At 35.4% G+C, this 27,498-nt stretch overlaps 1 protein-coding gene across 1 annotated transcript in view; it reads right to left on the reverse strand.

Moving 5' to 3' along the window:
* Positions 1 to 27,498, reverse strand: part of LOC150095391 (protein DENND6B) — a 480,236-nt gene that overhangs the window by 83,102 nt on the left and 369,636 nt on the right. The window contains exon 17 of the mRNA XM_090410571.1: positions 9,510 to 9,619. Coding sequence (XP_090266697.1) covers positions 9,510 to 9,619 — 110 coding nt within the window. The remainder of the gene's footprint in view (positions 1 to 9,509; positions 9,620 to 27,498) is intronic.

Below are 27,498 nucleotides of genomic sequence, written 5' to 3' on the forward strand. Positions count from 1 at the left end.
CTTATAAAGCAGTGTTTTTTGGCTTCATCAGCTAATTCTGTTTATACTGTACTTTTGCTACCCTTACAAACCAAAATCACCTTCTTTGCCTGTTCTTTATACTCTCATGGAACTAATTATTATTATCCATTTATGCTGCTTCCATAATGCATTCTTCATTTAGACCGCATGCTTAATCTGTTCATTCCTTTGCACCTACCTTTCTTGATCTTCTGACCCTTGGCATATAGACATCTTCTGCTAGATAGTTCTTGAATAGCACTCCAGCATCATTCTTCTCCTTCCCAGTTAACTCCTTGTCCTATGCTACACCTCCAAGTTGTCTCCTAAGCCTTTCATAATCACCAGCTTTCTAGCTCTACATATATTCTTTCCACACAGAAGTCCACAAATAGTTGCCAACTACCCAGGTAATCACGTCATGGTCATTCTCACCATCAGACAGGAGATTTGACATGTCATCTGTAATAATATCCTCTGATGAGATAATCAAATATAAAGATTCTTGATCCTCACATGTCCTCTATATTACATACTGTCTAACACTGTTTTCTCTCAAAAACTCAAGAAATTCATTCCTTACTTCCAGATGTAATATTCCAATTCATATTACAATAATTACAATCATTCATAATGATGAACCTTTTCCTATTTGCTTATAGATTTCATTGTCACTGTCCTCCAAATTACTAGGTCTACAGCAACATCTAAGTATTTCATTCTGTTCATCTCTATCTCACATCACACTACTATTTCCTACTGGCATCTCTATCTTGGATGGGTACAATTCCTTTTCTATTGTCTAAATCAATCTACTTCCCTTTTTGCCTTTTCTATTTTCATGAAAAAAATCATACCCTTCCATCTCTATTCCTGTCAGAATGTTGTCCTCATCATTCACATCTCACTTATTTTAAAAATTTGTGGGTGAATGAACTCAATGCAACAATTTTGTTCCATATATTTCTGATAATTCTAGCATTTGTATACAAGCATAACAGTTCATTTTTAGCTATGACAAGTTCCACTGATATCACTTATAAGATGTGATGTCTCCATGTCTTTCTCCAGCCCATCTCATCAGGACCCTCTCCAGACCCAAATGCTCCCAGCACATTGTAGGTTATCCATTCCTTTCTTGTGTACTCACACATTTACCTCTTCGAGCATTGACCTTTCTCACACTGTGCCCCCCCCCCCACACATACCCTGACTCCCCATTAACCTGTCTATCTTGCATTCCTATTCTCTCATTCTCCAGGCTCTTGCTACTCACTTCTGCATTCATAAGTATTCCTTCAGTCCTTCTTTCCTTACTTTTGCATTCTTCCACATCATTACTTCTAACTTTCTTCAATCCATCCTCTGAACTTCTTTACCTTTCAGCAGCAGTCTCTCTATATAGCTCAACAGTGAAATAATTCAAATACAGTCCATCACTTAAACAGTTCCATTCATCCCTCAAACTTTTCCCACATCTACAAACTGTACTTCTTTCACTTCTCACATTTCCATTAATGTACTATTCATAATCTTTGCTCTTTGCTGTAACTCATCAATGTCATACCTGTGTAACTCGCCAAGTATGTTTCCCACAACACTATTATTTTTTATTCTTCTCAACAACCTTGTGATATCCATCCATGCATTCTCCTTGTTTTTACCTCTAATAATTGAATCTTCATACAATGCCATTCAAGAAGCTTTCGTTACCTCTTTCATACCACCATCATTTATTTTAGTCTCACTCTACTATACATATCTATAGTTCTCACCTTCATCAACTCTGATTTCAAATCCTGCATCATGTTTTAGATATCGTTCGCTCTTGCTATTTAAACATTGTTCACATATGCTTTTTTTGCTGCCAGCTCTGTTCATTATCTTACTGTTAACTGTACTTTGTTTTACACTGCCATTATTGCACATTTTGTTATCATCAATTGCACTCTTTCCTTCACCATTATTTTTGCATGCTTTCTTACCTCTCATTTCATACACTCCTTCTCAACACCTGTTTTACTTACTAAGCATATCTATTCTGATTGAAAAAAGCCTTGTGGACCATCAGCAAGTCATACTTCCTGCACACTCACTCATTTCTCTTATTCAACCTCCACATCCACAACATCTCCTCACCCATATATGTTACACTCATGGCATTGTACCATTCTCAAAAAATCCACAGCATTAACTTTGTCTTTCCTGCTGACCTATGCAATTATCTCCCTCTCACCACCATTTTGTCCTAGTGAGCTAAACAAGAAACACAGAATTTAAAATAATAATGTAAAGAATTTAACCAACACCATGTACTAATCACAAATATCACACGGCAACACTCAATCTAAAAATTACACAATATTGTTAGCATACTTTTTTTTTTAAATAACATGAAATTAATTTTTTTCTGCTGTTGAAAACTAAATGGCAATCACTTACTATTTCAAATTCCTGTAAGCTCTTGTATATTGAATCGGTGTTTGTTTGTGTGTGTGCGTGATGATATTATCACCAACAGAAACACTGTCAATCAGAATTTTCTCCTGGTATTGATTTTCTATTCCCCCCCCCCCCCCCCCCCCCCCCCCACACACACACACAGTATATTTGCTGTCTTCTCTAATGGTTAAAAAAAAATTCCTCAATTTTCCTCAAAATCAGTCACATAGTCCAATTCTAAATGGCAATCACTTACTATTTCAAATTCCTGTAAGCTCTTGTATATTGAATCGGTGTTTGTTTGTGTGTGTGCGTGATGATATTATCACCAACAGAAACACTGTCAATCAGAATTTTCTCCTGGTATTGATTTTCTATTCCCCCCCCCACACACACACAGTATATTTGCTGTCTTCTCTAATGGTTAAAAAAAAATTCCTCAATTTTCCTCAAAATCAGTCACATAGTCCAATTCCCCATTTTGATGTCTGCCCACATCACCACTCTACTTGAAACTGCCTTTGATTCTAGAAAATTATCTTTGTCTTTAGTGTGGAATACTATACTGTAGCTACCCATTCCTTTTTCCTGACCATTGTTTTCTTTCTTTCAGTAACCTATTATGTCGAAGTTGGATGCCACTAATTCTTCACCTAGTTCTAATCATTTTTTATCATTGATACTTTTTATGCTGGTGGTGTTTATCTTGAATACTTGTGATGCTGAGCTTGTTCCAATATCTAATCCCAGTTCCCTGATGAAAATAGCAAACTCCTTATTTAACAAGACAACATCCAAGCCAGCATGACATTTTATCATGCCATACAATTATTTTAAATTAGTTTAGGCTACTGCAGTTTAGTTGAGTAAATTCCAAAATGACAGTCCATCAATGTTAGTTCAATATCCATGTGGATTCCTACCAATGGTGCACACCACATGGTGAGGACTAGACATTAGGTCTAAGTCAGTTTTTCCACATTCCTTAGAAGGAATGTAGGAAAACTGAATTTCCTGTTATCTAGCTTTTACCTTTAAGCAACACTCATAAAACAGTGTCAGAAATCATGTCAATAATTTCCTAGTCAGTCAGTCAGCTGATTTTCAATCAGTTCCCACCCACCCACCCCTTCTCTTCCACTGATACATAGAGCAATACCTCTCTAAAACATAATATATCACTTTTTTCCCTCTTAAACAGTTCTCAGATATTTGCTTGTGCTCACTTTAGAAACATGAATGAATAGACAAATATACAGTTTTTAAGCAACACAATACCATACTCAATTCTGTTTCCTTCTGAAGAAAAAAGCTTGGAAGATTTTGCAAAACAATTATCTTATGAACAAAATATGCAATTAAAGGCATTTGACTCTCTTAAATTTAATATCTACATGATGACAAAGCAAAATTTTGATTTGCAAGGAAGAAGGGGGAGAATATAAAGGAGCAACAATAGGCAACTAATAATGAAACCTTAGTAGGCATAGTACTCTCTAACAGCAAGATACTCATAATGCTCTAGTTAGGAATATTTTATCAAACCCAACATGGACATGTTTCACTGTCATTTATTTGACCATTTTCCAGAAGTCGATATAACAAATGGATGTTATGGAATCCAGTGAAATTTTTATCATTTAAGAGCTCTAAGCCTAAGTTTAATGCAAATGGAGTTGCTGTTTTATGGGTGGGTGCTGACAGATAACCTTGGCTATTAGAGAGGCCTAAGAATCACTGTTCTCCAAACTGAGAAGTTGAACACCATATTTATTTAGATTGGCTGCTTTTTTTTTTTTTTTTTTTTTTAAATACACTGACTGAAAGTCTTTCAAGTTTATATTTGCTACAGCAAAGCATAGCAGTTATTTTCCATACAATTCTATACAATGCGTACAATTAATAGAAAATTTTTAAGGAGGTGGAGGAGATGAGAGTTCTGGGAGGGAGAGTTGACAGAGACTTGAAGTTTAGGGATTACATTGCTAAAATTTTCAGAACATCCCAATGGATTATGACAATAATGAGGAGGACATAGACATGCAAAAGCAAAGAGGTTATGCTTCCCTTGTATAAGGCTTTGATCAGATCACATATGGACTACTGTGTGCAGATTTGGTCACCTGGTTTTCAGGGGGCAATGAGGATGTATTGGAGAGTCCTGTGCAGGTTTACTAAGTTAGTGTCTAGTCTGTGGAATGTCATACAAGGAGAGATTGAGGGAATGCAACCTACAGATCCTTGTGAATAGAAAAAGAGGAGGATAAGACATAACTTGGTGAGGGGTTGTTACCAGATTAATTTGGAGGAGATTTTTCATAGAGTAGAGAGAGGCAAAGGTAGGACTAGAGGCCACCCCTGGAAGTTGTGTAAGGAGGATGTGAACAGGGGAGTGAGAAATAGGTTGTTTGCATGGAGTGATGGGTGAGTGGAATGCATTGCTTGAAAGTGTGGCGAGTGCAGAAACTGAATGGATTTAAGGCACGGTAATGATCTGCTTACATTAGAGCAGGGTTTTTCAAACTTTTTCTATGACGGAACACTTCACAAATCCTGAAATGTTCATGGTACACCTTGGTTATTTTGTAATGTATTAATTAATAATTAATTGGTAAATTACCTTAACTGTTAATTAATAATTGATAATTAATTATTAATTAATTAAAAATCAATTTGTGCTGATTTTCATTGGCATATCCCATTATGATCACCAAAAATTTATAACATTATAAGCACTTATGAGTGAATGCAGACTTTTTCTCCTGTGTGCTGGTTTTGTAGGGTAGGTAAATATAAATAAAATAAATGAGTAAATCTAAGTGTTAAGAAAAAACAATCATTTATTGTCAAATGTTAATTAGTAAAAACAAAACACATAAAAATAGTAAAACACGTATACTGCAAATTAAGTTTTTAATGACTCTGATGTTTTTGGGTCTTTGAATTACAAATTCTTTTGATATCAGGCACAATATTAGAAAGTTGAATTCTCATATTTGGTGTAGCATCGAGTCTGTTCCTAGACTTTGATTTGGTTGCAGCATAATATGAAAATCCTGCCTCACATAAATATGTCATTGTAAAAGGAAGTAAAACAAGAATAGCTAGTTTTGACACGCTGGGGTACTCTTCTGTTAAATTTGTCCAGAAATCATTTATTGGCAGTTCCTTGTATTTTTGTTTTAAATCAGAGTCACTAATTAAGTCAATTAGATTTTCATAGTCACTTGCGCTGAAGCCTGCTGGCTTAGCTGTCACTGTAAATGGATTCAGAACCCAGGAATTGTCCTGACTGGATTTTGGAAAATATTGCAAAAGGGGTGATTGCATGTCATGCAAGTGTTCTAAAATTACGTTAGATACTTCTTCATTTACTTTAGAATTTATTTCAGTCAAAAATTCATGCAAGGTGGGAAAACAATCAAAATTATTCTGTTCAAATGTAGAAATCCAGAATTGCAACTTCCTATCAAAAGATGCAATTTTATCTCTTGTATTAAAAATTGTAATATTCTTTCTTTGTAATGATAAGTTAATTTCGTTGCACTTTGTAAAAATATCTGCCAGATACGCAAGACTCATCAACTATGAAGAATTTCTTAATAATTCAATAAAATTTTGTCCTATATTATGTGACATCAAGAAGACCATTAACTCACTACGAAGTTCAAAAAGCCTCAATAATTCTTTTCCTTTGGATAGCCATCTCACTTCAGTATGTAATAAAAGTGCATTATGTGCACTACCAATTTCATCGCACAAAATTTTAAATAATCTGGATTGAAGTAATCGAGATTTTACATAGTTGATCATTTCTACGGCTTCATCCAAAATAGTTTTTAAATATGGAGGAATTCTTTTTGTTATTAGTGCTTGTCTATGCAAAACACAATGACTTTTGGTGGCTCTTGTAGCTACTTGCAGGATATGTGTTACAACTCCCTTCATCTTTCCTACCATTGCTTGAGCACCATCTGTACAAATATCAATACACTTCTCCCAACCGATTTCCTGTTTTGTAATATAATTATTAATACAGTTAAATATATCTTCTCCGGTAGTTTTTTCTTGTAGACATTCGCATATGAGTAAATCTTCTTCAATATTTTTATCAAATATGTAACGAACAAACACTAATAATACAGCAAGTCCTGCGACAGCTGTAGATTCATCCATTTGCAATGAATATTCACTGCAAAGTCTAAGTCGATGAATTAGCTCTTTTTCTACGTCAGCAGAAAGATCTTTGATGCACCGTGAAACAGTATCATTTGATAATTGTACTGCATCTATTTTTTTTTAGCAACCTGCTCGTTTAACATGCATGATACAATGTCTTTCACACAAGGCTTAATGAGCGTCTCACCAATTGTATGAGCGTCACCACGAAATGCAATGCGGTAACTCACACGAAAAGACGCCTCTGTTGCATTTTCAGTTGTAGCAATTGTAGCCATTTGAAGTTTAGATTTTTCTAGCAAGTCACGTCATCTTTTAAAAAAATGTATATCTTTTCCTTTGTAATCAGTTGTTTCTTTTCGAAGTGCCTACGAAGTTTAGTTGAAGCCAAAAAACTGTTTACTTTTATTTTATTACATAAAACACACATTGCATCAGGAGCATGTGTATTGCCAATACACGTAAATCCATAATTTAAATAACTTTCATGGTACTTCCTTTTTGGTCTGTTCTCAGATGACTCTTGTTCTTTAATATTAGCTTTTGAAGAAACCACAGTTTGCAATTCCATATCTTCTCCAGTCATACAAGTAGATGTGTCAGCAGAAGTACTTGCTCCTCCTTGTGTTAAAGTTCCTGACTTTAAAACAAGAATCCACGGGTATTTTTTCAATAATATTCAAATTCCAATATTTGTCAGAGCTATAATAAAAACAAATAGAATTGTGTTGTAAAGGTAACTTTAGTATGAAAAACAATAAGATTATAAATAAGAAATGTCGATAATATAAAAGTAAATGAATAATGCAAAATAGTAAAAAAAGACTGCAACACACAAAAGTAAATATGAATTGTAACAATACTTGTAAGAAAAGTACTAAACCGTATCAAATAGTGTAAAAGCAATTGTAATAAGAATGATTTGATAAAATGTTCAGTAACAAAAATTAAATAGTTCGAAATAAATCAGATATTAATTATAAAATTAGTTAAAAGAGTAAGAAGAATTCTTTTTTTAAAAGCCGCCTCGCCTACTCCCTATATATGGGAATAAAAAGGCGTTAGCTGATTTTATTTTTCCGAGGTCCCAACAAATTTACTCATAAATACTTTTCCAAAATTTTTTAAAGTTCATACATTAACATAAGTATTAATAATTAATTATGGCATAATCATAAAGAGTATTAGTAAACTTATGTATACGGTGTGACATGTTGACAAATATTAATTACATTTAAATTAGTTATCAATCACTGGACTAATGAAATCTTGTAGCATGTTGTAGTTTCTTCAGGCAAACATCATTAAATTAATTTGTGCTGATTTTCATTGACATATCCCATTCTGATTACCAAATATATTTATAATATTATTATAAGTACTTATGAGTGAATGCGGACTTTTTTCCCTGTGTGCTGGTAGTTTTCCCCTCCTTTTGTACATCCTGGAGATCTTTGTAGGCTTGAGGTGGATGACTCACTATCTGTTCAGTCACAAATAGCTTCAATAAGAGATTTCTTAATACCAAAATTAAACAAAGTGTCTTGTCTCTTATTCGTATTAGATTTTAACTTTGTATTCCTATTACTTTTAAAAAAATCACGGCACTCCGGTTTCAGAACAAGCATTTACACACTACAATACGAACTTGCGAAGAAAGTATTCAGTAGTAATAGATTTGAGAACCAGATACAGACTACCTTGATCTTCAATTTCAGTAGAAAAATTTTCTTTATACTTCCTTGCTGATTGGTCACTGACATTTGCAACGCAGATGTTATTTCTTTCAGTTTTGAGAACATGCTGTCCATTGTTGTAATTGGCTTGCAGGCAATTTTTATGATTATCGGTCATAAAAGATGGTATTCTCTTTCCCAATTGTTGAAAGATTTCAATGTGTGAAAATAAAAGATAATTCATGAATATCTCCATGTTTAAAAACATGCTGCTTGGTCACTGACATTTGCTACACAGATGTCATTTCCTTCAGTTCTGAGAACAGAGGATATGACACCAATTGTTGTAATGAGCTTGCAGGCAATTTTTATGACCCGTCATAAACAGTGGCATTCCCTTTCCCAAATGTTGAAAGGTTTCGATGAGTGAAAATTAACGATACACAGATGTTATTAGGTGTTCTGGGTCTGAGCTTTTCGACATATTCACGAATATTATTCTCCTCCGAATATTTTTACTATAAAATATTTATTCATGAAAAATACTTAGAAAACTAAAATGACAAATTCCAGAACTTCTCGCAGAACACCTAATCACCTTACATGGAACACTGGTGTTCCGCGGAACACAGTTTGAGAAACCCTGCAAACGAGTCCTTTGATTCCATGGAGGTCACATGTTAATAATATGAGCCCACTTGCAAGAATAAGGGCCTTTCTATAGACCTGGAATAGAGTGGGGGGGGGAGGATGATACTCGGAGAGTGGATAAAGGCAGCCAGCTCCATGTATCCCCACAAATGCACCATGGAGTTACAGCAACTAATACTTTCTTAGTATTGTAAGGAAGCATTCATAATATTCAATATACATGGCAAAAAAAAACTGAGATTATATAAAGTATGCATTTTAATCATAAGGAGGAAGAGATTGCCTCATGGAAGTTCAAGCATATTTATAATAAAGCACTGCTACACATAGCAGACAAATATTAGACTAATGCTTCACTAGGATGGCAATGCAGTTTACTCACTACGGCAAACACCACTATAACAAACTACTGGAAAGTCCCAATCAAAACCAATGGGGAGCTATGCTAAAAGAAATTTACTATCCACTATGACAAATTATTCCTGTGGTCCCTATATGTGTGTTACATGTAGGGACCACATGTAGTGTAAATTTTAAAATGCTTATATTCAATAATTTTACCTGTATATTCCTGCCCAGTTGCCTTTAATACCAGTAGTAAGTTGAGGACCAGCGTGATCTACTGACTTCAGAAAGTCATCTGGATTGAACGGTCTGGGAATTGGAGTACCCTAAAAATATAAGGTATAATTCAAGATCTTGCAATTTCACAAATATATCATTATCATCAGATCTCAAGGGAATTAAAAGACCATCAACACCATCGCAAACCAAGTTCGTCAAACCGTATAAACTCATTCAATGTGTCCGCATTCACCATGCTGTCACGGAATGCATTCCACTCAACACACTTCATACAAAGAATGGGGTTCCATATGCCTTTGCTTGCATCCCCCCCTTACAGTTTCTAGGGATAACCTCTTGCTCTATTCCATTCTTTCTTTTCATGAACATTTTTTCACATAAATCCAGTAACAGCCCTTTACCAAGTTACGTGTTTTGATCACATTTCCTCTCCTCTTCATGAGGCTTCATATATATAATAATAATAATATTGCATTCCCTAGATTTGTCTTTATACCCCACATTCCAAAGATTAGTTACAATCTTAATCAATTTTCGCTCAAACATTTCTAATGTATCCTTATCACAATGAAAACCAAGTAACCAAATCTCCCCACAATAATGCATGAGGCATCACCACAGCTTTATACAATGAAACCACCTCTTCATTTCTGCATTTCAAGGTCCTCTATATCACTGCCATAATCTGAAGTGATTTCACAACTTGAGCAATGTGATCACTGAACTTCAGGTTACAGAAAGTTATTTTTAACTTGGTTATAAACTAAATTATAGTTGCAAAGAAATTATATTCTTGTTTAATCCTTTATCCAAGCATAAGCAAACAAAGTTTGCACATGAAGTATAGTCACAACTAGGCTACTAATGACTTCAAATTAATTGCAATAGTATCCCATAACACAAAGCACACATCCTATCTGCAATGCATTACGTGAAGGGCCATTACCCAGGCAAAGTTCAATGTTTACCAAGATACTGTTAGAGTGAGATGGAAGAGGGTACATCTCCAAGATCTCCCCCAAAGGACAACCAAACTCATCACTACAGACTTGAGTCACTCCAGGTCAGTAAATTCAATGGTGGCTTCACTCAATGACAAGCAAAAAAACCCATCAAGCAGAGCCACTCTAATACACAGCAAGCAAGCTGCTCATATCAGAAGCCAGACCCAGAAGATATACTAAGGTTGAAGTGATGCAGATGAGAAATCATATATTTCCCATATACAAGTACTGAAAAGGTGCATTCACCTTATTATTAAAATACTCTGGACTAGAGCTACTTGTAGAAAGTTGTTTCACTTGGTTACAAACTAATTATGGATACAGACCATACTGATCTGTTCCGGTCTCATTATCCATCTATCCTTTTCTAAGGTCTACCTGGCGTTCTCTTTGCATTAGTTTGTATTTTATTATTTGTTTACGATATCGGGTGTTGGCCATTTGGTTTACATGTTCTATCCATTTTTGTCTATAATTGTTTAGTTTTTAGTTCTTTAAAAATATATTTGTTCCTTTTTGGTCTAATAATGTGTATTTTGTGGTTCTCTTCATAAATCTCATTTCACTTGTTTTTATTCTTTGTTTATTGTACAAATTTCACTCTCATATAATGTGGGCACTGCTAAAATATTGTATATTTTCAAGCGTTTCTTTTTGTACTATATTTGGATTAATTGTTCTATTTATCAGGCTTATAATCCGTAAAAATTTTGAAGTTTCTAATTTTATGTCTTTTTCTCCTTCATATGATTTTTCCATCCAAGATAACTGAAAGTATTTATCTGTTCTATTATTTTATTATTAATAACTATTTTACTTCTAACTGGAGTTTGTCCACAAAATGCCATTGTTTTAAAACTAAAACATTTTAGTTTTATCTCCGGATATTTTCATTCCAAACTATTCTACTATAATGTTTAAATTATATGTTGCTCTTTGTAAATTGTCTTCCTTATCTGATATTATTATCTAATCATCTGCAAATAATAGCATATTTATTTTGTTATTCCAGGAAATTTCTATACCTAGAATGTTTAAGGTGTTCGACTGTATTAATATTTAATTAATATAAATAATGAACAGTGTTGGAGACAGAGGACATCCCCGTTCTATTCCTTGGTTTATAGATTGTTTTTCAAACATTTTTTCATTTATTTTTTTTTATTATCTTTGTATATATTCAATATTGCATGTAGTAAAGTATTACGTATATTTATTCTTTGTAATATATCAAACAGTATATATATTTACTTTGTCAAATGCTTTTTGATAATCTATAAACAAAAGATGAGTTTCTAAATTAAATTCTCTTCTTTTTATCTATACGTAGTTTTAAACAAAAAACCTGCATTCATTGTATAGTGTCCTTTTCTAAATTCATTTTGACATTCTAATATTTGTTACTATATATTTTCAATTCTCCATTGTATTCTACCATATATTTTGTAGCATATATTTAATAAACTAATACCTCTGCAATTAGTAGGTTTTGTATTATCCCCTTTTTTAAATATAGGCATAACTATACTTGTATTCCATTCTATTGGTATCTGTCCATTTGTATATATTTTATTTAAAACATTAATAATCTCTGATTAATTTTTTTTCCAGCAAATTTACACAGTTCAGAGTTCTTCTCCTGCTGATTTGCCATTTTTTATTTTACTTAGATTGTCCTTTAATTCTTTCATTATTGTTATATCATTTAGAGCATTTCGTAAGTTATTGGTGAATTTTTTTTTTTTAATGTTAGTATTATCTGTCCAAAGATCTGTGAAGTAATCCAACAATTCTTATACATCTATTTCACAATTTATATTTGCAGTCTCTTTTATATTTGCGTTCATGTGTTTTAGTATTTTATACGTACTGTGTCTTATTTTGTATATGTCATTTTCTAGATACGATACAAATTTTTCCCACTTTCTCTGTCTCCCTTTTGGCTATTCCTCATCTTTTTTTATTCAATTTCATCTTGTTTTTTGCTACTAAACCATCTTTTAAAGGCCAGCTTTTTATTTTCAATTATTGTATTTCATTGTCCCATATATGTAATTTTTTTTTTATTTTTGTGATTTTTTTGTGTGTTACTAGACTTTCATATGCTGCTGATGTAATAATATTATGTTTCTTTTATATCATTCCATTCTTTCTTGATGTCTTCATTTTCTTGTATTTTTTCTAAGTAGTTATTTAGTAGTTTTATTTTGTAATTAGATTTTGTTTCTGTAGTTTTTTTTTATTTTTTTATTGTAATCAGTTTGGTGGAAACCATGGTTTTGCCTGCGTTAAATAGTGATCTGTGTCGATTTCTAGCACTCTTCTGACTTTAACATCTAGGAATAGGTTTGCTGCTTCTTTATTTGCCATAAAGTCATCTATTATTGATTTTTGTCCTCTTGCACGCACATGCACATTTATGTGTATTTTTATGCTTGTAGAATGCATTCATTATTTTAAAATGATTATATATTATATAATCAATGTGTCACTTTCCATTTTTATTTATTGAAATTATATTCTTAATTACCCAAGTGTAAGCAAACAACATTGCATGTGAAATATCATGACTAGGCTACTTCTGGGTAGTAGTCCTTCACATAATAATGCCAAGAATTTTGTATCTGACAGCCAGTCACCTATCCGTATATTTTATTGCATTTCATAGATTATTTCTATCATCAGTCTGGAAAGAAAAAAAAAATGTATTGTTTAAACTATTTAGTGTTATTGGAGTAAGGCATATATATTGGATAATCAGAAATTTCTAGTACAAGTACCTGCTGTCATGCTCTCAATTAAAGGCACAACTGCTTATTTAAACAATCTGCTCACATCTTATGTTTGATGTGTATAATTTGGAAATAGCAGGACCCACTTGGAATACTATAAGAACCAGGAAAACAGACAGGAATACATTATTATTATTAAGAGAGACCCCCCAGGAAGTCAGAGACTCATCGAGGGAGGCCACATACTACACACACCAGCTATCATGCTTATTCTTGAATTCATTCACACTGCTTGCACTTGCAACATCCAATGGCAATCCATTCCAATCACGCACCACCCTCTGAGAAAAAAAGCTAGCCCTCACATCCTTCTTGGTGGCCTTCATTCTCAGCTTCCACGGATGCCTTTCTCGTTCTTTTCCCACCCTCCATGAATTGAAAAATTCCATTAATTGAAATCTTGTATGACCCTTTCAGAAGTTTGTAAGTCTCAATCATATCACCCCTCTTTCTCCTGTTTGCTGGTGTCTGCAGTCTACAAATTCTCAACCTGTCTTCATAATCAGTATTTCACAATCCTGATATCATTTTTAACACACTCCTTTGTAATCTTCTCCAATATATCAGAATCACAATGGAAACCAGGAGACTAGACCTGCGCACAATAGTCCAAGTGAGATCTTATCAAGGCCCCTTGTAAAGAGGCAAAATAACATCCTTATCTTTACATGTGAAGATTCGTTTCAGCATTGCAATTATCTTTTGAGTTGTATTTGCAATCTTTGCCACATGGCCCCTAAACTTCAACTTCCTATCTATTAACACTCCAGGATCCCTAACCTCATCAGTTTCTTTTAGCCTAATTCCACCAATATAATATGACAATGAATATCTAACATGCTGAAGTGAATGACTTTACATTTACTCACATTGAACTGACACTCATTTTCACATGTCCACAATTCCGGCCTATTCAAATCATTTTTCAAGTACTGCATATCAGCAGCATTCCTGATTACCCTACCTATCTTTGCATCATCAAAAAATAGCTGTATGTTGCTTGTCAAATACTTCCCAATATCATTAATGTACAGACTGAATAACAGTGGACAAAGCACTGATCCTTGTGGTACACCACTTGTTACCTTAAAACCTTGCAGACTCAGATTCCCCATATACAACTTTTTGATATCTGTCAGTCATCCTCTTATCCATGCTAATACTGTATAACCCCAACTCATTTTCTCCAATTTATGCAACCATGCTGTATTCTGTCAAAAGCCTTAGCAAAATCCATAAGTATCATGGTGTATCCATTCCCCTTGTCTAGTTCAATGGTAACATTGTTATAGAATGTGAGCAAGTTGCTAAGACATGACCTTCCCTTAGTGAACCCATGTTGTTCATTGCAAAGTAGAGATTCACTGTCAACCCATTTCTGAATGTGAACCCTAACCAATTTTTCCAAAATCTTCACCACCACTCCTGAGATACTAATTGGTCGATAGTTGAATACATCGGTCTTTGCACCACCCTTGTGCAATGGAATTACCATACATTCTTTCCATTCCAGCAGAATCTTCCCTGTTCTGAGACTCATATTAAATAGCCTGGTCAAAGGAATGGCCAGTTCAGCTGAACACTCATTTAGCACATGTGCTGATATTCCAATAGGTTGGTCGATTGGTAGAGCCTCTGCTACTAATGGCTCAGTTAAGTAAGTTTGAGTGCGGTTAGTAGTTGGAAGGAGACCAATCGTTCGATGCTGTTGGCACACTCTCCCTCGATGAGTCTTTGGACTCCCTGGAGGTGTCAAATAATAATAATAATAATAATAATATTGTTGAATTCTTATTCAATTTATGCAACAGCTCTAAAACCTTGGTCTCACACACATGCGTTTCTTCATCTAGTGAAGAGGTAACAGTGGGCTCAATGTTACGTTCACCAGGTTGACAGATTTTAACAAAATGGGCACTCATTAAGTGAACAACCTCTTCTACATCTGTAACCTTCACACCATCTGGATGTATAAGTTATTCTTTCATATTCATTCTTTCTTTTACTTGCAGCATATCAATAGAATTCTTGTGGATTGTCTTTAGCATGCAGAGCCAGTTTCTTTTCATACTCAGACTTTGCTTTACGTACAACAGTTGTGACTATTCTAGCCTGCTGCTTATAATGCTCATAACGGACGTCATCCTCATGCAAATGGTATTAATTGTAAATTCTATTAAATACATCAGAAAACATTTTACAAAGATCAGTAAAATCATTAAATGAGATATCAGAACAGTATATGTAAATATCTGAAGAAAAAACAAAATAATGGCTTTCAAAAGAAAAAAGTCAGTATGAAGTAAAATAGTGACAGATAAAATATTGAAACAATAAACACTTTCAGATACCTAGGATCTGATTTATCATATGATGATGAAAAAGCTATAAACATTAAAATAATAAAATTTGTTAAAGAAAATTATATAATAATAAATTTAAGCCACTCACCCCAGTACAAAAACATGCCAGAATCAGGCTATATAATATTCTGTCTGAACCAACTTCAGTATATGGAAGCAAAACATGGACCATAAAAAAATAAAGATAAAAACAAATTCAAACCACAGAAATGAAATAAAGTTCTCCAGAAACACAGCTAAATATACCATATGGGACCATAAAATAAATAAAGAAATTTTATAGCCCACAAACATAAAACCAAAAATGGCATCAAATTAGGAACAGATATCATATAAATGGAAAAAGAATTTGCCATTGCTTTATCTAGTAGATAAAGCAATGGCAAACTATACCAGAACAGGCCACTTAGTTGAGGAACACGATAGGAATGGTCATTCTGTTGCTTGGTGATGTGCTGCACCAGTCCTCACCAACTCTCTGAAGATCAGTCACACCAAGAAACCATCTTATTGAGGGTCTACCCCCTTCTTATTATTTTTTTTTTTCTAGGAACATTATCCTCTATTACTGTTTTGAGAAAAATTCCTTCTATTCTTTCAATGTGTCCAAAGTATTTCAACTTTCTTCTGTCAATATCCTGAAGGAACCTTAAAGTTCTAGCAATCCTTTCTAGCATCCATTTTTTTGTCTGCCTTACAGCATATGATATTCTCAACAATCTTCTCTTACACCACATCAGGAATAAGATTAAATATTCTTCAGGGCTTGCCACTGAATCTCCAAGGTTTAGTTCCTGTTCTCAAACTCTTATTTTTTCTTCAATAATCTTTGTGTGTTTTAGTCTACAGTTCACATCTGAGGGCTGCTCAACTTTTATTCACTTTAAAACTTTCTTACATGTTCTTCTTTTCAAAATGAAATTCAATTTTATCCTTATCAAGACTAAATAGTGATCACTTCCAATTTCAAATCCTGTGTACACTCTGGTGTCCTGCACCAGGGAGAAAATATCACTATCAACAATAACATAGTCAATGAGACTTTTCTTATTCCTTGCCTCTTTCTCCATATGAATTTGTGCACATTTTTATGTTGGAACATTGTGTTAGTAATAATCAGTCCATGTCCTGAGCAGAAATCTAACAGATATTTGCCATTATTATTAGCTTTGCTCTTTTCTCCAAATTTTCCCAAAATATTTTTGTATATCTGACAATTATTTGATTGTCAGACATACAGGAATTCATTTGATAAACCTTACCCTACACAACTCACTTCAACCCACAGAAGATCAACCACAACTTCCCTTAACGCAGACCTCCAAAACATCCTCCGATGGGGCTCAGATAACCTCGTCAACTTCAACGCTAGTAAAACCCAGTTCTGTCTTACTTCCCACAAAAAAGAACCATTTTCTTCCAGTATTATTTTTGATAACACTCAAATTCCCAGACAAGATGAAATCTCTCTTCTCGGAATTACCATGACATCAGGCTTCTCCTGGCATAAACACATCACAACCATTGTATCTTCAGCTTCCATAAAACTAGGCTTTCTCTTTCGCTGAAGACGTTACTTCACTTCACTTCAAAACAGCTGTTAACCTTATACAAATTGCAAATCTGCCCAGCTATCAAATACTGTTCTCACATTTGGAGTGGGGTTTCTAAAAGCTCCCTCAAAATGCTTGACTCAATACAGAGGAGAGCAATTAGACTGATAAATGATCCATCTCTTACCAACTCACTCCCACCACTTTCACATAGACGTTTAAGTCTCTGCAATTTGTATATTCTACAAATATTTTCATGAAAAATGCTCATCTGAAACAACATCAATAATTCCCGCACTCTGTACTAAACCCATTGGAACACGTACAGCCACCTCCCAATTTCCCTTCACAGTAAACCTTGAAACCCACAGAACAAGTTTCTTTTCCTCCTCCATCATTACTGCTACTGCTGTACTGTGGAACAGTCTTCCTCCTGAGGTATTTCCCAAGGAATACAATATACAGTCTTTCAAATTGAATGTTAACATGTTCCTCCTTTCATGACTTATTTTTCACAGTATTAACAACACCACAAACACTTTTATCAACAAAGATGTTTTATTAACGCTTATATTTCGCTGATTTTCAACTCAGCATCATCAGAGCACAACACACATGTAAACGCGACAGTGAGTGAGTGAAACAATATAATTGCAAAAGACAAAAGATATAAAGTCCTATTTTTTGGTGCTTTCTAACGAGGAAAAAAAAAAAAAAACACAGCAGTTATACAGGAGTTTTTCTTAGGATAACTGTCTCCCAAATTTTTGGCAAATGAATGCAACCATATTTGTTAAGGTTGGGAGAATTTTTCAAAGCCATTGCTGACTCAAAAAATAATCTTTCAGATCTATAACGACTCCTAAATAGCACATTCGTTTTCCACCATCTAATCCTGTGTGAAAGAGTGTCCAAAGCGTGGTCTGCCAGTCCCGACTTGCCATAGTAATAGTAGCGAATGTATCTTTGGTACTGCTATGGGTTCCCCTCTCTCCCCCCTGTTAGCAAATTTTTACATGGAACACTTTGAAAACAAAGTACTTACCACAGCTACATACAAGCCACAAGTGTGGTTATGCTATGTAGATGATGTGTTTGCCATCTGGCCCCATGGACAAGACACTTTGGATGCTTTTGTCACCTACCTAAACAGCCAACACCTCAAAATTCACTTCACAGTAGAAAAAGAATCAAATAACTGTTTACCATTTCCTGACACATTAGTTACCTGCCTTTTAGATGGATCACTATCTTTTTCTATTTACAGAAAGCCTACACACACACAGGAAGATACATACATAAACAATCACACCATCATCCAGTCCAACAGTACGGCATTTTAAAAACACTTAAACACAGAGCCAGAGCCATTTGTTCTAATGATACAGCTCTGACCACTGAACTCCAATACCTGTGCCATACGTTCTTAGCCAATGGCTACAATCCCTACAAAATAGATAAAATACTACATAGGCCCATTACTCTGCCCTCCCCTAATACACAAGAATACAACATGACCATTTCTATTCCCTATATCAGAGGTACATCGGAAAAGATAACCAAAGTATTGTTGAAACATGGCCTTCGCACCACTTTCAAACCTCATGTCAAGCTGGCAACTCTGATCCGCTCGCCTAAGGATAAACTTCACCCTTTAGCACACCCAGGAGTGTATGAAGTTCCGTGCGACTGTGACTTGGCCTATTATGGGCAAACAGGAAGATTAGTGAGCATCCACCTGGAAGAACATGAAAGATACATTCGCCACTATTACTATGGCAAGTCGGGACTAGTGGACCATTTTTGGACACTCCTTCACACAGGATTAAATGGAGGAAAACGAATGTGCTATTTAGGAGTCGTTATAGATCTGAAAGATTATTTTTTGAGTCAGCAATGGCTTTGAAGAATTCTCCCAACCTTAACAAATATGGTTGCATTAATTTGCCAAAAATTCGAGAGACGGTTATCCTAAGAAAAACTCCTGGATAACTGCTGTTTTTTTTTTTTTTTTTTCTCGTTAGAGGGCACCAAAAAATAGAACTTTAGATCTTTTGTCTTTTGCAATTATATTGTTTCACTCACTCACTGTCGCGTTTACATGTGTGTTGTGCTCTGATGATGCTGAGTTGAAAATCAGCGAAATATAAGCGTTAATAAAACATCTTTGTTGATAAAAGTGTTTGTGGTGTTGTTAATACCGTGAAAAATAAGTCATGAATAACCATCAACACCCAAGCTTATCTGTTAGAATGTTCCTCCTTTCCCATCCCACTACCCATAAATGGTACTAAAGTACCATAGGTTGACCAGCCAACCTCTCGTACATAGACCCAACATAAAAAAAAAATAAAAATCATTTCCTACTCTGCTATTTAGATCCCCAACAAGGACCAAATTTTCCTTTTGCATTGTGTCAGTTGCTTTCTCTAAAGCCTCAAAAAATTCCTCCACTTCTACCTTAGTGGAACCTTCTGTGGGACCATAGGCACATATAAGTCTCATTGCCCAGTTCCCAATTCTGATATTTTCCCACATCACTCTACAAGAGACTGCCTGTCATTCAAGAAGATTAGCGTCGTATTTAGTGTTGAATACTATGGCTACTCCTTTTCCTTGATTGTCATTGCCTGAGTATAACATTTTGTATTTATTGCTCAAGAAAGATCTCACTAGTTTTTGTCTTTTTTGTTTCAGTCACCCCTATTATGACGAACTGGTACTTATCTAATTCCTCAACTGGCTCCATTTCTTTGCCATTCAGGCTTCTTCTTATGTTGATAGTACTGATCTTTAACTCTGGTGATGTTGAGTTGGGATGTGTTTTCAGATTTGTTCAAGTAGCTGACTTTTCGCTGTTTGTTCTGGTTCCCCCGGCGAAAACAACGGAAGCCGTGTTTAACTGGGCGACGCCCCAGCCGGCATGAAATTCTGTCATGTTGTACCATCATTTTGTATTTTGGTTTAAGCCAATAAGAATACAATTTGGTCAGCTAAATCCAAAATTGCCAGCCCATCCTCATTCGTTCAGTATCCAGATAGATACCTAATAGGGTGCACCACGAGAAGGTGAGGATTGGACATTAGGTCAGAAGCCATGGTCAGTTCTCCGCATTCCTTTAAAGGCTATGTGAAGGTCTCCTCTTAGTTATACAGTTCTGATCCTTAAGCACCCCCTAAATACAATTTAGTTCCTATATTTTTCCCTAGGGGTGCTTAAGGGTCAAAGCTGTATAACTGAGAGGAGACCTCCACATAGCCTTTAAAGGAATGCAGAGAACCGACCAGGGATTCTGACCTAATGCATAATCCTCACCTTCTTGTGGTGCACTCTGTTGGGTATCTACCTGGATACTAAACGAACGAGGATGCGCTGGCAATTTGGGATTTAGCCAACCAAATTGTATTTCTATTGGTTAAACCAAAATACAAAATGATGGTACAACATGACAAAATTTCATGCCAGCTGAGGCGTCACCCAGTTAAACAAGGCCCCCATTGTTTTCGGCAGGGAACCAGGGCGAACAGCGAAAAGTCAGCTACTGGAACAAATCTGAAAACACACCCCAACTCAACATCATCAGAGTTAAAGATCGGTACTATAAACATAAGAAGCCTGAATTGCAAAGAAATGGAGCTAGCTGAGGAATTAGATAAGTACCAGATCAACATAATAGAGGTGACTGAAACAAAAAAGATAAAAACTGGTGAGATCTTTCTGAGCAATAAATACAAAATGTTATATTCAGGCAATGACAATCAAGGAAAAGAAGGAGTAGCCATAGTATTCAACACAAAATACGAGGCTCATCTTCTTGAATGGCAGGCAGTGTCAAGTAGAGTGATTTCGGCAAATATCAGAATGGGGAACTGGACAATGAGACTTATTTGTGCCTATGGTCCCACAAAAGGTTCTACTAAGGTAGAAGTGGAGGAATGTTTTGAGGCTCTAAAGAAAGATACTGACACAATCCTTTCTTTTAGGCTTGCACGGTGATCCAAATGCATTTTTGGAAATTATGGAGACAACTACTATGTCTGAATTTGAACTACCGGGTATGAAAATTCCAAGGATCTGGATGGCACACATTCAGCCAACCTAATATGAAAGATTCAACATAAGTCAGGACTCTAGCCAATCCGCTAGTATTAGAAACCATTCCACTCCAACTGGCTGGAATGATGTTAATATATGTATATAGTAGACAACACAAATAATAGGACTCTAGCGTTGATGTATATTTTTTTTTTTTTTTTTTTCACCAGAGGTCAGGCCAACAATTGTGGTAGCGGTTAGTCAGTGTTTTTAACGAAACAGTATGATTGTAGTATAGCTTGTTTCTTGTGTATATTTGTACGCTCCAGAAGATGACATAAAGGTCGAAACGTCGAATTGTAAAATTTTAGTAATATTAAACTAAAGTTTTTATTCAAACACGGTAGTTGTCTCTATAATTTCCAAAAATGCATTTGGATCACCGTGCAAGCCTAAAAGGAAGGATTCAGATCATCCATGGAAATGATACCCACAAGCGCTGCAATCGCTATGGTAAGCTAAAGATTCGTATTTCTCTCCTGATCAATCGGCTGGCCTTTTTAAAAAGATGCAGAGACAATAACCTCATTCCGATCTGCATCAGGCTAAAAAAGAAATTTACGTCCGCTAAGGCACTCCGTATCTATGACCGCACAGAAAAAGCAATGCTTAGAGAACAGATCCAAACAGCCCACCGAAACCTAGCTACAACACAAAATCTAGTTTCTAAATTACAATCAGAACTATTGAACTATGTTAATCCAGACATTCTACAAACACTTGAAAGAATTACTGACAATTCGGCCAAGCATACCCTGGAAAAGAATAAAGAAAAACTCAAGAAAAAATTCCACAGGTTGAAACAACGGCAAAATATGGCGGCCAATCAGAGGACTTCCTCCCCGAGAAACAACAATGAACAACAAACACGGGAGACAAGGAGCGACCAACCACCGACAAGCAAGAACCATGTGATTAACATATCAAGCCACACCTTGAACAACGGCAAACTCACGCTGCTGAATAAAGGACTGAACTACGCAATAGCGCCTAAAAAAGGTAAACAAATTGGATTTTATCTACCACATTGAGAGAGGCATCAGATCCCTACCTAACAACATAGCAGACAAAATATGACTAGAAACCAGTAATGTCCTAAATACCAAGAAAACCATACAGAACAACCTGACTAAAACAGAATTAGCAGCAATTAAATCATTAAAAGCCAAACAAAACATAATAATAACGAAAGCTGATAAAGGCAGTGCCACTGTTGTCCTTGACAGGTCAACATACATACTGCAAATGAACCAACTAGTAGCCGATAACAACACATATAAAATGGTAAATTATAACCCAACAAAAAGGATAAAGGACAAAACAGAAAAACTACTAAAGTCCGTCACTTCTTGGCCACTAAACACAGTTAAAAAACTCAAACCCCACTATGCCCGCACCCCCCCAGAATATATGGGGTTCCGAAAATACACAAACAAAATGTGCCCCTTCGACCAATAGTAGAAGGAATAGACAGTCCCAATTACCACCTAGCCAAGAAATTAGCGGCAACACTCAAGGAGTTGGTAGGTCATTCTGCCTCCTACATAAAAAACACACAACACTTTATAAACAAAATCAAAAACATAACACTCGACAAAGACGACTTATTAGTCAGTTTTGACGTTTCTGCCCTTTTCACTAATGTACCCATCAATGACACAATTCTCCTACTACAGAACAAATTTCCACCCGACATTACGGCCCTCTTTGCCCACGTACTAAAGTCCGGTTATTTCGTGTGGCAAAACAAATTCTACCTACAAAAGGAAGGTACAGCCATGGGCTCACCATTATCCCCCCCAATCGCGAACTTCTACATGGAAATCTTTGAGCAAAGGGCTCTTGATTCCGCCACGCTTCGACCGACAATCTGGCTCAGATACGTTGACGACGTGTTCGCGATCTGGCCGCACAGGCGACAAATGCTAAACACATTCCTCAGCCACCTAAACAAACAACACGAACGCATACAATTTACCATCGAAATCGAAAACCAAAATTCGCTCCCGTTCCAAGACACACTAGTTACACGTCTTCCTTCAGGCAGTCTATCCTTCACGGTCTATCGAAAACCGACACACACGGGCCAATACATACAAGCGAATTCATACCACCACCCAGCACAAAAATATAGAGTCATAAACACCCTTAAAAACAGAGCCACAACTATTTGCTCTAACCAGCAAGCCCTGAAACAAGAACTAAAAATCATTAGTGACACATTCAGAAACAATGGCTATAACAAAAATACTGTCAATAAAATACTGTATAAAACCACAACAAAAACGAATCTAGATTACAGTAAAACCATAGCCATCCCATACATTAAAGGGTTATTAGAAAAAATCAACAGAATCCTACAACATTATAACCTCAATGCCACATTTAAACCACCCACTAAACTTAAAACCATATTCAGCTCCTCTAAGGATCCTCTCCTCCCATTAGCACATCCTGGAGTCTATTGCATCTGCTGCACCTGAAACTTACCGTACATTGGTGAAACAGGACGGACAATCCCTATACGCAAGAAAGAACACATTAAATATAAACATTATGGTGAAGCAGGCCTCTCAGATCATGCACTTAACACCTTACACCAAATCAACTGGAAAAGCATCTGCTCCTTACACCGCACAAAAACATGGTACGAAAGAAAATTTAAAGAATCCTGCGAAATCCTGATAAACCACCCAAATATCAACAATAAAGATGGTATGAAAATTCCAAGGATCTGGATGGCACACATTCAGCAAACCTAATATGAAAGATTCAACATAAGTCAGGACTCTAGCCAATCCGCTAGTATTAGAAACCATTCCACTCCAACTGGCTGGAATGATGTTAATATATGTATATAGTAGACAACACAAATAATAGGACTCTAGCGTTGATGTATAATTTTTTTTTTTTTTTTTTTCACCAGAGGTCAGGCCAACAATTGTGGTAGCGGTTAGTCAGTGTCTTTAACGAACCAGTGTGATTGTAGTATAGCTTGTTTCTTGTGTATATTTATAGGCTCCATAAGATGACCTTGACATAAAGGTCGAAACGTCGAATTGTAAAATTTTAGTCATATTAAACTAAAGTTTTTATTCAAACACGGTAGTTGTCTCCATAATTTCCAAAAATGCTACTGACACAATGAAAAAGGAAAAGTTGGTCCTTGTTGGGGATCTAAATAGCAGAGTAGGAAGTGATTGTCAGACATACAAAAATGTTTTGGGAAAATTTGGAGAAAAGAGCAAAGCTAATAATAATGGCAAATACCTGTTGGATTTCTGCTCAGGACATGGACTAGTTATTACTAACACCATGTTCCAACATAAAAATGTGCACAAATTCACATGGAGAAAAGAGGCAAGGAATAAGAAAGTCTCATTGACTATGTTATTGTTGATAGCGATGTTTTCTCCCTGGTGCAGGACACCAGAGTGTACAGAGGATTTGAAATTGGAAGTGATCGCTATTTAGTCTTGAGCTGGATAAAAATGTATTTCGTATTGAAAAGAATGACATGTAAGAAAGTTTTAAAGCGAATAAAAGTTGAGTAGCTCTCAGATGTGAAGTGTAGACTAAAATACACAAAGATTATTGAAGAAAAAACGAAAGAGTTTGAGAACAGGAATCAAATCTTGGAGATTCAGTGGCAAACTCTGAAGAAAACATTGACTGATTCTACCAGAGAGGCATGTGGTGAGGTTGTCTGCAAGGATAAAAAAATCAGAACTCCCTGGTGGACACAGGAAGTTAAAGAGGCAGTGAAGGAAAAGAAGAAAGCATATCAAAAGCTCCTGTCAAATAAGTCAGCTTGTGCTCTTAGAGAATACAGAGACAAATGAAAGAAAGCTAAACATAGTGTAAAACTAGCTAAACAAAAGTCATGGGAGGACTTTGGCAAGAATATAGAAAATAAATATCAAGAAGGTGGCAAAATATTCTGGAGGCTGTTGAAGAAGCTTAGGAATGGAGGAAAGAGTGCTGTAAAAGGAGTTAGAGATGATAAAGGTGAAATGAAAATGGGAGAAAAAGATATCCTTGAAGTATGGAGTAATTACTTTGAAAATATGCTAAATGAAACAAGCAGTGATGACAGCACAGTGATAAAAAACACTGACCAGTCATACAGTCAGGAATACATATCCATACTTGAAGTAGAAAAAGCCATCAAAGGCTTGAAATGTAGAAAGGCAGCCATGAGTAGATGATATTCGACCAGAAATGCTGAAGTATGGTGGTATAAAAGTCTTACAGTGGCTGCACTGCATAGTTCAGAATGCCTGGATAGAGGGACGGATTCCAGATGATTGGAGTAGAGCTCTCATAGTACCCATATATAAAAAAGAGAAATAAAACTGAATGTGAGAATTACAGAGGTATATCCCTATTGAGTGTTCCTGGTAAGATATATGCACGTATACTTGAGAAACAGTTGAGAAGAATTGTGGAAGAAAAGCTTGGTGAAGAACAAGCTGGATTCAGGTCAAATAGAGGCTGTCAGGATCAGATCTTCACTTTACTACAAATAGTGGAGAAATCATGGGAATATAACAAAGATCTGTTTTTAAGTTTTGTCGATTTGGAAAAGGCATATGACAAGGTGCCAAGAGAGAAGCTATTCTATACACTACAGTTATATGGTGTCAATGGGGCATTATATCAAGCAATACTTATCAAGCAATATTTATTTGAGTTGTAAGTCAGCAGTTAGAATTGAAGGAAGTACAGGAAGATGGTTTAATGTTAAATCTGGTGTGAAACAAGGATGTACATTATCCCCTCTGTTATTATCTATATGGATCACATTAAGGAAAGTGGTATTAAACAGGATATCAAAATTGGAGATGTTAATGTGAGCTCTTTGTTTTATGCGGACGATGTTATACTTCTAAATAAATCCGCTACAAATCTGCAAGATTCTCTGACTAAATTGAATAACTGTTGTAATAGATATGGTATGAAGCTCAGCAATAAAAAGACAAATACAGAATCAATGAAAATAGACAGAATCATTGAAAATGTCAACTGTGTTGTGAATGGAGAACCTGTGGAATAAGTAAAACATTTCAGCTACTTAGGCACGATTTTTAGTGAAGATGGTAAATTAAATATAGAAATAAACAACAGAATCAGCAAAGCTGGTATGGTGGGAAATCAGTTGAATAAATTCATATGGAAGAAGAGAGAAATTAGTCGGAACACTAAATTAGCTGTATATAAGACAGTGTTCAAACCAGTTTTAACTTATGGATCTGAGAGCTGGGTCAGAAGTAAAACACTTGACCAAAGACTAGAGACTGCAGATATGAGAGTCCTGAGAAAGATTATAGGCGTGAACAGATGGCATCAATGGCAATATCATATTAAAAACGAGGATATTAGGAAAGAACTTGACATTGTTATCATCCAGGAATGTGTTAGCAGAGCTAATCTCAGGTGGTATGGTCACTTAAACGGAATGAGCGAGGTTAGATTAGCAAAAATGGTGTTCTCTGCCAAGTTGGCAGGAAAACGACCCAGAGGAAGACCAAGATATAGATGGATTGATACGGTACAAAGTGTCTTAGACGATAGAAATATAAGATCTGGTAAGTAATGTTGGAGTCTTGACAAGTAACAGACTGATTTGGAGGAAAATTGTAGATAGGAAGTTAGTAATGATGTAAATTTTTCATGTGGTACTATCACATCCTGTACACCCCTTGAGGGTACATGACAGGAATTTAATGATGATGATGATATTTTTCCCTATCAACAAAACCTCCTCTTGATTACCATCCATGATAGATAAACAATCCTCCTTCTCTTGTGTTTACAATGCTCTTTGTTCTAGCTTCTCCTCGTGGTTATGCTAATACACTGATGATGACCAGTTAGTTTGTGGTCAAAATATTTGTACTGATAAAAATTGTTATTCATTCTTGTGAATAGATGTGTATTCACAAGCAAATGTGAATACACATGTATTCACATTTTATTTTTATTTTTTAATATTTACATCTAACTTTGTTATGTCACAAGTGCCATTAAAAGCTCATAGAAATACATTACAATAAAAATAATAACAAATGGGTAAAATCAACTTACATAAATTAGATTTTATTTCTAACCTAATTCTAAAACCTATATGTTAAAACTGGCTTGAATATTGCCTTAT

This window comes from Typopeltis vanoorti, chromosome 20, assembly GCF_054136105.1.
Source record: "Typopeltis vanoorti isolate ZY-2024b chromosome 20, IOZ_Tvanoo_1.0, whole genome shotgun sequence".
NCBI lineage: Eukaryota > Metazoa > Arthropoda > Arachnida > Uropygi > Thelyphonidae > Typopeltis > Typopeltis vanoorti.